The sequence below is a fragment of the Cebidichthys violaceus genome, unplaced genomic scaffold (assembly GCF_023349555.1).
Source record: "Cebidichthys violaceus isolate CVI_PGR_0920_01 unplaced genomic scaffold, fCebVio1.0.p SCAF_5, whole genome shotgun sequence".
NCBI lineage: Eukaryota > Metazoa > Chordata > Actinopteri > Perciformes > Stichaeidae > Cebidichthys > Cebidichthys violaceus.
In genome coordinates, this window is record NW_027176705.1 from 11,181,521 (window position 1) to 11,195,241 (window position 13,721).

General features: G+C 37.7%; 2 protein-coding genes across 4 annotated transcripts in view; one reads left to right on the forward strand and one right to left on the reverse strand.

Moving 5' to 3' along the window:
* The first annotated feature begins 3,934 nt into the window (after positions 1 to 3,934).
* On the forward strand, positions 3,935 to 8,608 carry ric3a (RIC3 acetylcholine receptor chaperone a). Its single transcript, XM_068731061.1, has 6 exons — positions 3,935 to 4,052; positions 5,965 to 6,182; positions 6,475 to 6,550; positions 6,868 to 6,964; positions 7,509 to 7,666; positions 7,851 to 8,608. The coding sequence occupies exons 1-6, from the start codon at positions 3,935 to 3,937 to the stop codon at positions 8,606 to 8,608; spliced, it is 1,425 nt and encodes a 474-aa protein (XP_068587162.1).
* A 2,494-nt stretch (positions 8,609 to 11,102) lies between these two features.
* Positions 11,103 to 13,721, reverse strand: part of tub (TUB bipartite transcription factor) — a 52,313-nt gene continuing 49,694 nt past the window's right edge. For all 3 annotated transcript variants that reach the window (XM_068731026.1, XM_068731027.1, XM_068731028.1), the window contains exons 10-12: positions 13,552 to 13,650; positions 13,257 to 13,428; positions 11,103 to 13,039 (exon numbers count right to left, since the gene is read on the reverse strand). In XM_068731026.1, coding sequence (XP_068587127.1) covers positions 12,906 to 13,039; positions 13,257 to 13,428; positions 13,552 to 13,650 — 405 coding nt within the window. In that variant the 3' untranslated portion in view covers positions 11,103 to 12,905. The remainder of the gene's footprint in view (positions 13,040 to 13,256; positions 13,429 to 13,551; positions 13,651 to 13,721) is intronic.

Genomic DNA, 13,721 nt, shown 5'->3' on the forward strand with positions numbered 1-13,721 from the left:
CTGGAAAAACAAAAGATCTGGTGGTCATAATTGTTAGATATGACTGCACAAATGAGGAGTCATATTCAGACAGGTTATCCAGGCCGGCCAATTCTAGAAGTTCAAAGTTGCAGATTCCACTGGGGTTCTAAGCCACAGACAGTAGGCCTCAGCCTACAAGGCACCTCTAAATAACCATTTAATTACCAGATGACTTATCCACACTGTAAAGCATATCCTTATTGGACATCAGCAAATGCCGCCACAAATACGTCTAACATGGGGAAACAAAACCTTTCTAAAGCACTTCTTCAAGAGGTGTGCCGGCTATTTGGAACCTTTAATGCACTAAGAGCTTAAAATCAATCCTTAAGCTAGCTGGTGAAGGGATGCAAGTATTTGACTGTTCGCTTTGTACTTGAAATGTTTAGCTGATGCATCTGAACAAGCAAGAGGCAATGGATTTTTTGCCAATTTTCAAATACAGAGCATTACAGCAAACTAGGCAGAATATGATAAATATTCTTGAACAGGACTGCATCACTTGTTAAACTTGTATGTATAGGTAGGGCTTCTGTATAAAAAAAAAAGAATGCAGTGAATGCATGAATTTTTCATTAAAACAATGACAAATATTTCAGTATTATTTGCATCTATACCTGTAGAAGAAATTGAGCCATCCACTTCTGAATGTTTATGAAGACAGTCAAATACCTGTGGGTTTAGGATATTTGCATAATAAGTGGAGCTGCATATCATCTGCATAGTCAAGAACACTGATGGGATATCTATGCAATAGATGGCCTAAATATGACATAAATAGAGAACAGAACCGGACCTACATATGAGCCCTGGGGAACTCCACAAAGCATCCTACAGGAGAAGAACCTCGACATTAAAGAGTTATTCTTAACCCAAAACATATTCACGGTGCACAGTCCACGGGCCACCCAATCTTTAATAAGGATGCATGATTCCCCTTGCCAAATATAGTACTGAGGTCAACAGTAAATCTGATCAAAGAATTTGCGTCAGAAAAAAATTAGTAATTCATTACTTTAAGTAAATGTGGTTACATTGTTTAAGTCAGCTGAGCCCTAGAACCTGACTGAATTTAAATGATAATTTTCATTTATAGAGGCAATGTGCAATAAACATTCTCTGGAAGTGCGACAAAAAAATGGGGGATGGTCTATGGACATTCAGACAATATATTTGCATCTCAGACCTTGTTTGAGGGATGTTGACATCGACATTGTATCTGTATATCTATATATATTGGACATTAGTTGCTGTACAAATAAAGGGTAGACATGGCACAAGTTAATTTAAATTTTCAGTGTTTCAACCAAACGATAAGACTGTCAAGACTGACTGAACAATAAAATAAAACACATTAAAATATCACAATTTTGTCAGAACTTTGTAGGACCAAAGACAGACACCAATGCCGCTATGAATGGGAAGATAAGTGATGCCATGAAGAAAACAAACAGATAGTATCATAAACTATTGACAATCCAATTGATCCATACTGGAAAGTCAGTGATCTGTGGATGTTGGAATTGAGGTATGAAACATGGATATGTTTCAAACAAAGCCTAAACACATATACATAGATGCTTAGGTGAACGTTGTTGTTGCATGGTTAGTTAACTATATACAGGTGAATTATATTCCTTTTACAATACATTACATCAAAGTAATGTATACACTCAATAATATCTGACCCTTGCACTAACTTGGGAATGTCTTAGGCTTTAACACAGTGATCGTGGTTTAAAAAAAAAAAAAAACTTAAGCCTCTTAAGTTAAAAAAAAATTCTGTCAAAGATTATTATGTGAGTTATCATTACTGCCATGGCCTCTTTCCTAATATGAGATTATATTATTCCTGCTGCACCTTTGAAATGGCAATAATAAACAGGAAAAATGTCACCTTTTGCAATTCATTTTAGTTATTCAAGTGAGGTTTGCATTTATTTCTCTTCTCCAAACTTACAAACATAAAAGAGTGATTGACGCAGGGCAATCCCACACAGCAGAAAATAGGGCTATTTTAACACAATATGTAATCAGAATACTGAATGTACAGCCTACTTATGCACCTTTCACCAACTAAATGTCCTCCATATTTTTTAATAATTTTGATTACTGCATCTATGCCTCATGCTTCATTCATTTCATCTTTTCAAAGTTACAATCTCAAAGAACTGCGTTTTCCTCTCTTTGGCGTAACACTGCAAAGGCATGGACTTTCATTAGTGATCCATAGGCATGTATTTAAATTAAAATCTTCGGGAATATTACTTTAATGTTTTTCTATTTTCAAGATTTTCAAGGTACTGCCCACAAGATTGTGGGCAATAAGTGCTGTAATTTTAACTAAACAATTAACTTATGATAAAACATAATTATTTCAATGTTCCTAATATTGAGGCCAACACAGGTGTGGAAATGGAGATGGTGAAGTGCCTTATTAAAGATAACTAAATGTGTGTACTAATATTGTAGCAACATGTGAGCGGTACCATCTCGAGTGAAATAAAATGTACTAAAACTGCACATGGTTTTCAGGAGACCACAAAAAATACATCCTCCTCAGTCACTACAGTCTACAATGTTAAGACATCTATTAAACACCATAAATTAGACTTGGCTTGACTGTTGGGATTCTGAGTAGGTGATCCGTTTTCCACCTGACATTCCTCTGTATCTGAGCCTGCACTGCCATCTGCTGCACTCTGGTGTGAATCACACACCAGAGGGTTGACAGAAAAAAGGTCATGTGTTGCATTCAAGAGCTAATCGTAAAAACCCAATTTATAAATATAAATTGTGTATTAAAGGCCATTTTTTGTGGAATAATTGGGAATAATAGAGTAAAAAAAACATTTTACTTCACTATTAATTAATACTTCCGTTACATTGGTTGTTGTCTGTTTAAGAAATCAAATAGCACAAAGCTGGTTTGTCTTACAGCAAAGGGATGCGTAAAAAGACTTGCACATTACATTTCTTTCTTAGAAAAAAAAAACTTGTATCACTCCTTTTCACTTTTTAATCTCTCTTCTTGGCACACCACAACATGACACTATGATAATTCCAATGAGAATCCAGGCAAAGATACTCAGGTGGAAGACAAAAAAAAATTCTACACAGCAGGAATAAAATTACTGTGTTAAATGTCAACTGGAAAGAATAACAACACTAACCCAGACACTAACAACCTTTGGTTTGTTAAAAAAAAGAAAGAAAAACATCACAAAGTGATGCACTTTCCAACCAAAGTCTGCCGCTTTTATCAAATCTGAATGACTGAGAGCTGTCATGAAGTCACACACTGGAATCCTGCATTGCCTCACAAGCAAAGCAGTGATCGGCCTAACAAACAAATCTCATTAAACCACCCATAACACACAGTAAAACAGTGAGCAGCCTTACCTAAAACCAGGTATGTCTTCCTCCTCATTATTTTCAGCTTCGGCTTGTTGCAGCAATAAACCTGGATCATGAAAAAGTAAAAATACAAAATAGTAAATCAATTTTGAAAGATTGTTAATCTAGTGGCGCCTCCAAATCGGTAAAATTCCCTCTAATTCAGCCAAGTCTGTATGTTAACCAATACAGATGTGTATGTGTGCACCAAATTTGTATACAATAATAACTTAGAGAACAAGAACTTATGTTAACTGTCACATTCATACAAACACAAAATTTGATTTAATGAAAGTAATAATAATCATAATAACAACAATAATAATAATACAAATAATGATGCATGCACTAACTCCCTCTTTGGGGATTTGTAGTCAATATTGCAAACAGCACTTGAAGGCAGCTGGTCTAATCCGGTCTAATCTGGGCAGCAACGTCACCAGATGAGAGATGACATCTGTGCATAGCTTTACTGTTCCAGTGAAATAAACGCATGGCTGTCATTTTGTGAGACAACATGTCTATAACAACTTGCCAGAAGGTTACTCTTATATCATGCTCTGTTCTCTGTATTTCTCTCTTCCTGCCCAGAATGCTTTTACCCAGAGGGAAAAAGGAGATGGGTCGGCCTGAGGGTAAGAAGGGTTTATCAGATCATCATTCATCCATCCATCCATCTCCATCCCGCTCCATCGCTGTTTTTTTTTGCTGTTGTTGCTGCTGCTGCTGCTGCTGCTGCTGTTGTTGCCAGCTGTTACTTTACAGACTATAGTGTGTGTGAGGCCCAAGGCCGCATCATAGTGTGCATATATTTGTAACAATGTTACAGAATTGATAAAAAGAAAACAGAAAAACATGTATTGAAGCATATGTGTATGGATTATGTTGTGGAATTAAAAAAAAAAAGTGTTTAGTATTTATACATTTACATTGCACATGTTCAAATATGTTTAGGCCTATTTATTCATATCTTGTATTTCATGTCTACCCTACATTTTAAATAGCCCATATCAATCACAGTACTGCAAAACAGAAAGTATTGCAGGGTTGTATGTATTTATTATGTTTTTATTTTAATTTGATAATTTTACACATCATGTCCTCTCACTGACTCACACTCACTGATTAAGATGATTTATCAGTTGATAAATCTGACCTGAAGGTGGAGGTGGACACGTAATATGAATATTTAGGGATATTCTAATCCCTCTGCTTAGATTGCACAAACTCTAACCACATATCTGTAAATGTCTTGACCTAAAATTGATACTTTACTTTATTAAAAAAGTTCCCCTGTTCCTTATGAGAAGATTGTATTTCATTTTTTAAGAGAGAAGATTACAGTTTTAATATATATATATATATATATACACCAACAATCCATGAAAGCTATAGCGCTGTTCAACGACCAACAATACAAAGTATCTCAGCACTCTTTAAACAATTACCACAAACCAAAGAAATAATTCATAACCACACGTGTTACGCTGAAATCAACGACCAAACCAAGCCACACATGTCCTGTCACACACACCTAAAACAACAGGTTTCTCTCATATGTCACTCCCTCACTGATACTGTCACGAGTTGTACTGCATGCTTTGGGTTGCCCCAGTTGTGCGGGACTGTTGTCAAAGTGAGCAATATTTCCGATAGAGCTGGCAACCAAAAATACAAAAACTAAACCTAGTTATCGCGATTTGTTACCTTTTGCATCCAAACAGGGACTAGTCTCTCCGTGTCTTCAGCCGCATCTCATTGATCCAAAGTTTAGGAAATTATGACTTTACTTTTTTTTGTTAGCGAGCCAATTAACGTCACAGCCTTCCTCGCTGGAATTGGCAGCATGCTGACGTCCTTGGCGTTCGATGACGTTCCTGGATGAGCGCTTTGTCTTATAATTTCGGAGGTACTATCGATTGATTGAGGTCTATCGAGTGTATTGTGTTGACGATGGACATTCTTCGTTGATGGACAATTTCAAACTAAAAACGACCACATTAAGCTTTATTTACAGACTAGTAGCTACACGCTGCACTGTGCACGTGACGTTCATGCTTTGAATCTTCCTGTTTTGCGGCGCCACATGCTTTATTCGGGCTTTCAATTGGTGGAACTGACGGCCAATCGAAAGCAACAGCGCTGAGGATTTACAAGGGAATATGTACAGATATTATTTATTTATATGATAGTATTATTATTTAGGATTGTCCGAGGAATTGCTTTATCCAACTAAGTTCTAAATACACTGATCGTGTTGATCAAAACACATTGTTTCTTAACATTGACCTGATAGCAGTAAATATTGAATTGGACTAAATGGGAAAATAAATGTAATGTTGGGGAACTTGTGGTGCTGGCAACAAAAATAATGTAATTCCTTAACAGTCACGAATGTATGTAGGCCTAGCTACTTCTACTATTTTGTTAAGGTTAATCTCTGAGAAACTACATGTTCCTCTGGTTGAGTAAGAGATTGCTGTGAAATGTTTGCAGGAAACATTCACTCTAACTATAGATAGAGTGATCTATTATTGTCTCCTCCAGTTGGACCTGGGTTCTACCCTCCTGTGATGCACCAGCTGCCGTCGCCAGGGGACCCAGAACGGTGGGGTGTGGACCCTTCATACTCCATGGCACACAGTGCTGAGGCCATGGCCAAAGTGAAAGGCATCGGACGAGGCAAAAAATACAATCTGATGGCTCAAGCGATACCCATATATGGCTTTGGGATACTTCTTTACATCCTCTATATAATCTATAAGGTAGAGTTACTATGACTAACCTGCTTGGTAGGCAGGTTGTATGAATAAAAAACACAATATTCACTACCATATATGAATATAAAGTGTGAATCATGCAGCTTTACACCACTATAATAAACTGCACTATTATGCCATATAAATACAGCCTAATGAGAAATACAATGGTGATATCTGTGACAATAGTGACTCTGCATTTACTCTCCATTTAGGCAATTTAATGTACAGTAGATTATTTCAATACATCAATGATTACTGTTGTGATCGATTATGCTAAATATGTATGTGTTCACAGCTGACATGTAAGGGGAAGACTACTGAATCAGAAAACCACACTACAGTAACCAAAGAAAACGTGGAGAATAAGATTAGTAAGTACCTTCAGTGATTTATTGATTGATTGATTTCATTGGTGCAGTTCGAAAAACGATTTATTTTTGAGTTTCTATGTAATTTGAAATGTTAATATGTTAACATTTGTGTTTTTTAATTAGTGACATACAGCTCTTCAGTCAAAGAATTATCACAGTCAAAAGTGCAGTAGCAAAATACTTTTGTTATGTAAAGATTTGGTGTGTGAATGGCACTTTTGCCTATACAATAAATATTAGCATGCGTCTGTGCATGTGACAGACTTAAATATAATTTGCACATTTATGTAAAATTAATTGTATTTTTTCTCTTGTAGCACCAGAATATGAGCTTGTCAGGCTTCAGGAAAGGCTTCTGCAAACAGAAAAGATGATGGAGAGAATTGTCTCTGAAAAGAGTAAAGCTTCTGGGAGGTAAGACTTATTTTTCGTACAGCATCCAACATTTCACTGCCCATAGCACAGAAGAAAGAAAAAAAAGAATCACTCATACTGGGATGAATCAGTACAGACCCAGCATGGAAATGAAAGGGCTAAAGATTAAAGGGGGCATTATTCAAAGGTGGAAAGGCCACTGGCATATTTTACTTAACAGCTACAGCTTGAATCAATGTATAAAATAGGAAATTATCTAGTTGCTGGTTTGTTGGAACTTTTGGATATGCTAAATAATTCTTTTCAGGAAGCAAATAAAAACCGAGACTCACTGATTCAATAATGCAGTCTAAGTGATTCGTATTAATCAAAATTCAAAACATCTTTCATCTGTGCCTCATCACACTCAGTAGGAATCAGAAAATCAAGACCAAAGAGAAAGTATGCGTTGCAGCTATATGCAGCAATTGAATGTTAGAGGAATATTACAGACAAAGAACCATTTACTGAACCGGCATAGATTGATGTACCATATCTTTTCCATCTTGCATGACTCTACTTCATTATCTGTGCTGTTCTCTAGTGGCAGAAGGAGGAAGAGTAAAACTTCTACATCAAAGAAGGAGGAGAAATTACTCAAGCAACTTCGACAGATAACACTGCTGATCCAAGAGGGCCGGTTGGAGGCGGACTCCCCTGAGATGGAGGCTGAGGAGGTCCCCTACTGTGTCGACTGGGAAGGTACAAGCCTAAATCTGAATCTCAAAGCTCCTCACACCTTTTTACTGATTCTACAATCGTTGCACTTATAGTAGCAGCTTTTTGTCTCCAGGGAAATCAAATATTTTTTCAATTACAAGAAGCCGTTTTATGTTACCAAAATCTCATACTGTATATCAAATGATCGTTTCATATGCCAATGCAGGCTACCCAGAGGAGACTTACCCAGAGTATGATGAGCCCTGTAAAAGACGAGGATTTGACATCTTTACACTGGAGGAACCCCCCCACCAGCCCACCGCTGAGGCCCTGGCAGAGAGGATGGAGCAAGAGGAGGAAGAGCTTATGGCAAGGAAACTCTCCATAGTGGCAGAGGTAGATGAAGAGGTAGAGGAAGAGGTGGAGGAAGATCAGGATAAGGAGGAAGAAGTAGAGGAAGAGATGGAGGAGGAGGAGGAGGAGGAGGAGGAGGAGGAGGAGGAGGAGGAGGAGGAAGAAGAGAAAGCAGAGAAAATGCAGTTGCTCAGTCTTCCTTCATCCCAGCCTGTTGCAGACAGGAAGCAGGAGAGACTTGGTTTGGAGGTGAGCAAAGAGCTACAGTGTCTCAATGGAGGGAAGAAGCAAATTAGCTTTAGTGACCACAACGATGTGTTCCACTACCCGAAAGAGGGTACTTATGAAGAGGAGGAGGAGGAGGAGAAGGAAGATGAGGTGGAGGAAGATGATGAGGGGACAGAGGTGGAAGAAGAGGAGGAAGCGGATGAAGACGATCCAGTGATGGAGGCAGAGAGCCTGCAGTTCAGCTGCGAGGGTTGTCCCAACCCGGAAGAGGAAGCAGAGGAGGATAAAGAAGAGTATCTGTTCCTGTCGGCGCCTGTGGAGGATGACGGTCCTACCCACCCAGACGTGCCGAAAGAAGTTGGGGCGAGTGGGCTGAGGATGCGGAACAGGAGGGAGACGTAAAGGACTTTTCCGATTACTGTGCTGTACTTACTTACCAAGTTACAGTGAACTCCATGTTCCTCAAATTGTACTTTGTTTATCACTGATTCCGAATGTGTGTAAAATATAGAGCAAGAGCTAAATAGAGACGTGCAATGCTGCTCTGAAGTGATACTTTTATACAAATAATAGTCTCTGTTCACACCAACAATATGGTCAGAGCTTCTGACGTTTGTTATTTTCATTTACAGGCTGTTCTTTCAGGCCCTGCATTCCCCTGGTCCACCCACACAGGTGTTTTCACTTATTTGTCTGATGAGACTTTCTTTGGTGTCAACAAAATGGGCTTGATTGATTGTCATCTCCCTTGTCTCTCTCTAATTGGAGCTGATAACGTTCCCTTCATCATTCTTATTGGTTGATTTCGTGGCACAGCCCAACTTCAATCAGTCAGGTTAATTTACAACACCTGTGTGGATGTGCAGTACCTTTTAAAAGAGCTGAATATTATCATAAAGTCAGTGAATGCTCATTTACTCTTATTTTTTTATCAAGAAAGGCTTTACAGTTTCAAAACGAAGTAGTGTTATAGACCAACAGAACATTTGCATTACTGATCATCACCCCAGATTAGTTTTGCTACCTTATTGTTACTTTTTTTAATCAGAAAATGGGTCATGTATTTTACAGAAGCCATGGGCGCTCACATCAGCAACAGAGAATTGAGGCTTTGCTAAATTAGGGATGTAGTAGTTTATGACTACTTCGACTACTCTGTCATGCAATATCTGGCTCCACCTGCTGGTCCAATATGGTTATACTCTTAGGGATGCGCCCTGTTGCAGTAATGCTGCATAGCAGCTTAGAATACAAAGCCACCTTATAAATAACATCCAGGGAGCATCACAAATTACCCCCATGAAAATCATCATAGTAATAAAAACCCTCCACAGTGCACACAAACATAGTATGGGCAGGTGGAGGCTGTGGTTTGCACATTGTAAATAGCAGTAAAATGTGTCAATATACAGAGTGTTAGAATTTAGCAGCACAACTTTGAATTAAAGTGTCCTGCCAACATTAAGTCATTAGCTGCTTTTCACATTGAGTGATTGATGTGCTTACTAAGGCAACAGAGTGTTTCAATACTACTGGAAAAAACTAAATATTTCACTTGTCACGACAAAAGTAATTAACATTATAACAGAACACAGAGTCTCTATCTTTCTGTATAATTAGAAAATGATGTTGAATGATTATTCTAATCACCATAGAGCAAAAAAGGCAGACATTTTAGTTTTCATGTTTCTTTACATGAAAGTTAATGGGAAAATGGTTAAATATTTGTCACTCAGATTCACTATCCGTATCTGTAGCAGACATCATTCTCAACAGCCTCCCTGTACTCACAGCTAACATCAAACATGTCCCTTTGGACAATAGACCTTTCTCACTGTGGACATTTTGAATCGTCCTACACAAATGTGACTTCTAACAATAACAATGGCTGCAATCCATTAAGGTGTTCCAGTCCCAGAGCCCTGGCTTTGTGCTCGTTGTCTCACCGGCTTGATTTGCTAGCTTACCTAGACAATCAAAGCCATAATTGATTTAATAGTTACACCTGTGCTTCTTCTGGTATGACAAGTCAAAATGTCAGCTATATGAAAGAGCTACTGTAATTATATTTTTCTGACATTTGTAAGAAATATTTTCATTCTAAAATGATTTTGAACTACATATCCTATTGTTTATGGCACCATTTAGTTTAAATATTTAGGGTTACAACGGTTACAAAACCTTGACATCTATTTTTCTGAGACATTTTTGACAGCTATTTTTTAAGATGAGCAGTGTTTTCAAGTTGTTGTAGATGATCAAGGAGAGACATACAGAGGGTGACTGAGTCTGAAGCTGAATCTCAGAGATATTGATGAGTGGATGTAACGGTAAGAGGTAAAGGTAACCCCACATTTCACTCTCTGATCATACAAAAAATGCAAAGCAGAAAAAAATATGAGCAACAGAAAAAAAAGAAAAAGTCACAACAAATAATGTGAAATTCAGCTTTAACCGGCCACAACATAACATTAACATCTCTGTAATGTTGGAACTGTGGCACTAAAACAATGGATTGTAGAGTATTAGCTAGTAGGTGGTTGTTCATGTTGTTGTAAAAATACCAGACGTAAAGACAGCATTGCTTCTCAACTTTAAATAAAGTATTTCTATGTGCATTTTATTTTTTTCTACTGCTTTCACCCATTATGTAGGCGTATAACTCCACCCTTTGTATACAATCCACTGGATTTACATCTTGCCACTAGATTTCAGCATTACTGAAAATGTTACATTAACTGGCCCAGCGAGGAACCACAAGTATATCGTAGCACGGAACAAGGTGAGTGATATCCATTTTCTGGGACTGGACTTTATTGGTGATAAGAGATATATGTTCATTGTTACCTTGTTTTAAAAGAGAAGCAAAGGTCAAAGACTGCATCAAATTCATGAACATGTTTTGACTCACTGAAGTTTTATTTTTTCCCATGATCAAAGGACTGTGTCTATACCACCACAGTAAATTGTACACCATGTATTGTACATTACAACGAGAGCACTAATAACAGAAAGTGAAAGAACCTTTGGTTCCTGGATGTATGAAAAGCAAACTTTACAGCAAAAGTATCAACAATTTTAAAATAGAAATTTAAAATAGTTAGAACACAGTTGAGTACAAGAATAGCACATTTGATAAAGATTTCCTCATAAACCACAGTAACAATAGCAGTATCAGAGATTGTTCTTTGCCTTCATTTAGCATTTTTTAATGGCCATAAAATACAAAATACTATCATATATTTGAGAAAGAATAGTGTCGCATAAGGAGCCAGAAGAAGAATATTTTGAGTAAAAATGTGAACAGCAATAAACCACGTGATACAGAAATTTACTGCCAGTCAGATGAGGAATGTACCAAACTCCAGCTCAGTGGAGCATAAAATGAATCAAAGATGTAAAGAGCAAAAGATGAAATATGCAATTGGTGAAGCTGTGACAGATTTACAATGTTACTGCGTGTTTGAGTGCAGTAAGTCAATCTGTGTTCGGTTTCCTTTTTTTTCAGGTAGGGGACATCAGAAGATATGAGCACAACCTTAAGCCTGAGTGCCTTGGATATTATATCTGCTGCCGGATTTACAGTACAATGTAAATAATGATTTGCCTCTTTAGTGCAATGTGTTCTAGGCCCTAAATGTAATTTAAATGTATCTGGACATCACTAAAATGTTATCTAATGATGTGCACTTTGGATTTTTATTTTCAAGAGGTTTTGCATCTCCGGCTATCTAATCAGTCTAAATTAACTCTGCATTAGACAACTGAATTCAAAATAGCTACAGAGAATTACCTCTAATGCATGTGAGGCAGCAAGAATAGCAAAGACCAATTCAAGCTCAGCTCATTGTGTGGCCGAAGCCCAACACTGGAATTAGTCTTCAAAGGCACAATAAAGTATGTACAGCTCTATCTCATCCACTAAAGACTTCAACGTAAAGTGCACCATTGTCCTATACATTCACATAAATGACACTGTGACACAATATTTGATATGGTACACAGCACACTGTTACATACCTTTGCCCTGTTCACGTCCAATCGTTTATGTGTGGAAACAAGAGATATTCCTTCTTGTGATGCTAACTTATGTGCTTGCGGCTCCATGGAGCCAATACTGCTAAATTTGTTGCGAATGATTACAGAAAAAAAAAATTGACATGTAATAAATACATAAATAACAAAATAAATATATAGTGACGTGCATGTTATTTTAAATTCAGTGACTATATAAGCAGTATTCATGCTTGAGATAGATTGTGACATTTTTGTGTAGCAGATTACATAAAATCCAGTCAACTTTTAAAACATACAGATGTGTAATTGTTAGTTATAATTTACAGATAAAGAAATGTTAAATTTCTCTAACTACTACATAAAGGAACAGTGTTTGTTTTAAATGCCATTACAGTACAAAATTACTATAGTTATCAAAACAAATTAATTGAATTTTGAAAGTGGATTTCTCTTTGTGCTCGTTTTCCTCCACTGACCAAGACCATCCCGAGGTCCCATCCCACCCCACCCCCCCAGAGACACACGTGCACACAAAACTTGAGTCCCATAAAGCATTTTGGGAAATGCAGGACTTCCAAGGTCCCGCGTGATTTGGAGAAGTCAAACCAGCCCCAAGGATACATTAACAGCCCTTGTTGAGAGGACAGATGCACCAGTTCTCCACTGAACATCAGGCTGGGATCTATTCACAGGCTAACTTGCTGTCAAAGCTGGAGAGTGCAATGGCAAAGGCTTGCAGGGCACACATTGGGTAGTTATAGTCCATGGTGAAGACATCCTCTGCCACACGGCCAAACTGCATCACAATGTAGTCAGCTGCAGAGGAGAAGAACCAGGAAACACATTTATTTCTCCATTACTTTCTCTCACTAGCTACACTTTTTGTTCTTGTTCCACCCTTTGATAAAGAAAGGAAAAAAACAAAAAGGAAATTTTACAGAGGGAGTGCTGTTCTAAATCATGACAACATGACTATAACATACTCTGGTAATTGTAGTTAATATAAAACCTCTAACAGAGAAATAGAACTCACGGTCATTGTCGTGAATGATTTGGAAATTCTTGACGGAGGCCTGAGTGACTCTGCCGTGGAAGTTGAGCACATAGGATTGTGTGTCATCGTTCCACACAGGCGTCTTGTTGTGAAGTTCAATCACACTCTCTGTGTTCTTGTTCTGCCACTTGGCCAGTAGTGACTCATGGTCCTGTAGTGAAGGATAGAATAGTATAGCTTCTGACATGAACCCCAGATCAATTCTATAAGTATTAGAAGAGGTTGAATTGGTCAGCACAGATAAAGCTATTGAGAAATTAGGGGTGAAACATACATTTCGTGGGCGAATAGACACTCTCTCATGGTCCATGTTCATTCCAGGAATGATGACACTCATTTTGCGTGGTCCTTTGAATCCTAAAACATTGGTTTCCTAGATTGAAAGGATGATAAACTACATCATTTATTAAGCAAATGTTATGTTATTATGGACTAAATGGTTAT

What these genes read in the sequence shown, in the direction of transcription:
- ric3a (XM_068731061.1), top strand. Translation starts at nt 3,935, where the DNA reads ATGTCTATAACAACTTGCCAGAAGGTTACTCTTATATCATGCTCTGTT. An exon ending in AAACGTGGAGAATAAGATTA is followed by an intron (nt 6,551 to 6,867) that starts GTAAGTACCTTC and finishes TTTCTCTTGTAG; the next exon opens with CACCAGAATATGAGCTTGTC. An exon ending in CTACTGTGTCGACTGGGAAG is followed by an intron (nt 7,667 to 7,850) that starts GTACAAGCCTAA and finishes ATGCCAATGCAG; the next exon opens with GCTACCCAGAGGAGACTTAC.